The sequence below is a fragment of the Brassica oleracea genome, chromosome C6 (assembly GCF_000695525.1).
Source record: "Brassica oleracea var. oleracea cultivar TO1000 chromosome C6, BOL, whole genome shotgun sequence".
NCBI classification, from domain to species: domain Eukaryota; kingdom Viridiplantae; phylum Streptophyta; class Magnoliopsida; order Brassicales; family Brassicaceae; genus Brassica; species Brassica oleracea.
Window position 1 is genome coordinate 20063501 of NC_027753.1, and position 3011 is coordinate 20066511.

The 3011-nt window shown below is 34.6% G+C and overlaps 1 protein-coding gene across 2 annotated transcripts; it reads left to right on the plus strand.

Moving 5' to 3' along the window:
* Nucleotides 1-1582: 1582 nt before the first annotated feature.
* LOC106299593 lies at nt 1583-2559 on the plus strand. Of its 2 annotated transcripts, none has more exons than XM_013735661.1 (3): nt 1583-1611; nt 1714-1835; nt 2124-2559. In XM_013735661.1, the coding sequence occupies exons 1-3, from the start codon at nt 1605-1607 to the stop codon at nt 2316-2318; spliced, it is 324 nt and encodes a 107-aa protein (XP_013591115.1). In that variant the 5' UTR covers nt 1583-1604; the 3' UTR covers nt 2319-2559. The 2 variants fall into 2 exon arrangements, with proteins under 2 accessions (XP_013591115.1, XP_013591114.1); XM_013735660.1 differs by having other exon boundaries at nt 1602-1611; nt 1711-1835.
* The last annotated feature ends 452 nt before the right edge of the window (nt 2560-3011 follow it).

The window sequence follows — 3011 nt, forward strand, 5'->3', positions numbered from 1 at the left end:
AGTTTAATTTTTTAAACATAAATAGTCATTTAAAATGAAACACGATAAAGAAAGATAAAAAGTTTAAGTCTTTTATAAAATAAAACACAAATATATGAAATATGACATTTACTAAATATTTGTCAATTGAAAAAAAAAAAACAAACCCGCGCTTTCAAAGCACGGGTCAAAATCTAGTAAACTTTATAGCTACTGTCACAAAATATACAACTTAAACTCTAAAGTTAAAACCTAAAGCTACAACATCTAACAATCGAGCTCATGATCCTTATTTGCAGTAACAAGTGTTAAAAACAAAATGTCTACAGCGGAATCATCTTCCTTGTAAATAATTTGTTCAATTGTTTCAAAGCATATCACAAAACATGATAGTAACACAAATCATAACAAATATAAATATTATAATTAAGAAAGTTTAAATTTCCAGTAAATGATTATCATCATAGTTAGAAATTTGTTAGTGTAAACAAGAGGAATGCATAATTATAGAAAGACAAAAGAAGAAAAACTAGAAATGAATCCGTAAATCTTTAAATTTTAATTAGAATATAAGAGCATCATTAACTCCGGTCTCTTAGCCGAGGTTATTAACTCATGATTTGACATTTTTTTTGTTTTTTTGTTTTACACTTTTCGGATAAGAGACGGTTCTTAGACCATGATTATCAGCGTTTCTTATTAGGGTTGCTTAAGCTATTTATGATTTAAAAAAAAAGAAGAAAATTACCATTTAACGTAAGATACATTGCTTAATTAAGACCATCTCTAATGTATTCTCCTATTTTTACCTCTAAAATAGAGGAACTCTATAATAGAGATGTGTTTTGCTCCAATGTATTTCTCTAAAATAAAGATCTCAAAATATAGAGTAAAATATAGAGGAATGCTATAAATAGAGGAGAAAATAGCAATCTCTGTTGTGGAGGTAGAAATAGAGGTGGATTGGAGTGATTTTGTATATTATAGAAGTAAAAATAGGAGAGGGTTGGAGATGCTCTAAGGGGAAGGAAGAGGTGTTGCTTAAGGCCACGCATCACACATTCAAGTCGATCTCTCTCTCATCTCAACCTCCTTCTCCTTAACGAAATCTCTGTTCGACTGATGAATCAGTCGGCGATTCCGACTTCGTTCTTGATCTCTCGACGGATGAATCACTCGGCGTCTCTCACGGCTTCTTTCTCGGTGCCTCTCCTCGACGACTCCGCCTGCCTCCCTTTCGTTTGCTCTCCGCGACAATAAATCAATTGGCGACTCTCTCAGTGGCTCTCCTCCACGATGAATCACTCGGCGACTTCCGTAATCGCTTGGTTCTAAAAGAAAAACTCACAGGATCCTAGCGAAGCGTTTATGTTCTCTTGAAGAGTCCATTGGTCCTCTGCTCCAGAGGCATAGTAGTCATATACCATCTTAGGCAACTTCTCCTTCGCAATCGCTTTATACTCGGTAACGTTTGTGATCTCCATTTTTCTATCATAAAGAGTAAAAAATTAGTCACCTTTTGTAAAATTCAGACATAGTCATGGCTACAGATTCTAACTCTCTGTCTGGTCTTAAACACAGAAGCTCACACACCTTGATAGGAATGGAGAGGTCTCGCGGAAGAGATGAAGGGTGACTGTAGCGAAGGCTTATATTATATATCCTATTGTTTTATTTAAATGTTATATGATTGTCATGTATTAATTTGTTACTTTGTTTAATATGGATGAGAAGCTGGAGGTGAAGAATGGTTGAGGAGATACGAACAAAGAGGAGATGGGTTGCGTCTAATCCTCAAGAGCAACTTGTGTGTTCCTCAAGATTCTTTTAGAATCACTCCACGTCTCTCTCGAAAGGTAAAGTTATGTCTGAATCCTTAAATACATGCAGGTCTTAGATTATGCTCCCTTTAAGTTATTTTGATTTGTTGTTGTGTTGGTTTGTGTCTGTTCTGTTGATTCTTTCTATCTATCTGATCCTCGCAGATGATGAAACTGTTTCAGACGGTACAAAGATACAGTAGGAATATATGATCAGCTTCAAGGCAGACACATTCCAGGGAAAGGTAACAACCATAAACTCAAATCTTGATATGTGAACCTAATATTCACTTCTTGTTCTGTAACTTGTGTCTTGTTTTACAGTTACAAAATGGTTCAGTGGATCAAGCTTGGAGAACGGATGGGTTTAATACGTATCAATGGTTGAAGCCAAGTAGTGGTCTGTTGCTCAAAGATGTCTGTCGCGTTGAAGCTGATGTTTGCATTCACGGAATCACTAGTGCAAACAAGAGAACAACAATTGCAACACAGGTAAATCATAATTCTATGGTCTTTTAAATCGTAGGTTCGTAGGTTCATATTGATGTTGATTTAGAAATTTTGTCTGAAATGAATAGATTTTGAATCTTGTCTGAAATGTGTTAGGTTAGTCTAGGATTATATGGTTGTGTTAGGTTAGTCTAGGGTTAAGAACCCCTAAATAAGATACTACCATTGGAGACCCAAAATCAGGAGGTTTCTTAACTTAGGTTCTTAATTACTTTTACTTACTAAAATAATGAATAAGAGACCCAAATGGGTATATGGGTTAATCATGCTCTTATTTCTCTTATTTAAGAGATGATTCTTAGTTTTTTTAGTTAAAATCTAAAAAAAACTAAGAACTGTATCTTAGCCGATCTAAGAACCCCAGTTAAGAGACTGGATTAACTGGTTTAATGGTGGTCTAATCATTTATTAGTGCCACTCAAAAGATATTCTTTTGAGTCAAACAATACATGTTGAAATTTCAAGAATAAGCCTTCTTCTTTGCAACAAGAAGTCTTTTTCATCTGAAAGATAAATAACAATCTTTTCATATTAACAGAACTAAATTACAAGCCGGACAAACCGGAAAATTACAAGCCTGAATGATTAGCAGGAGTCTAAAGCCCTAATGTTTAAAGGGAAGCCACAGCCGGAAACAAGAGAATACAACGGAACATCAAACCAAAGACTATAAACAAAAAATGCAGACTATCACTAATTAAA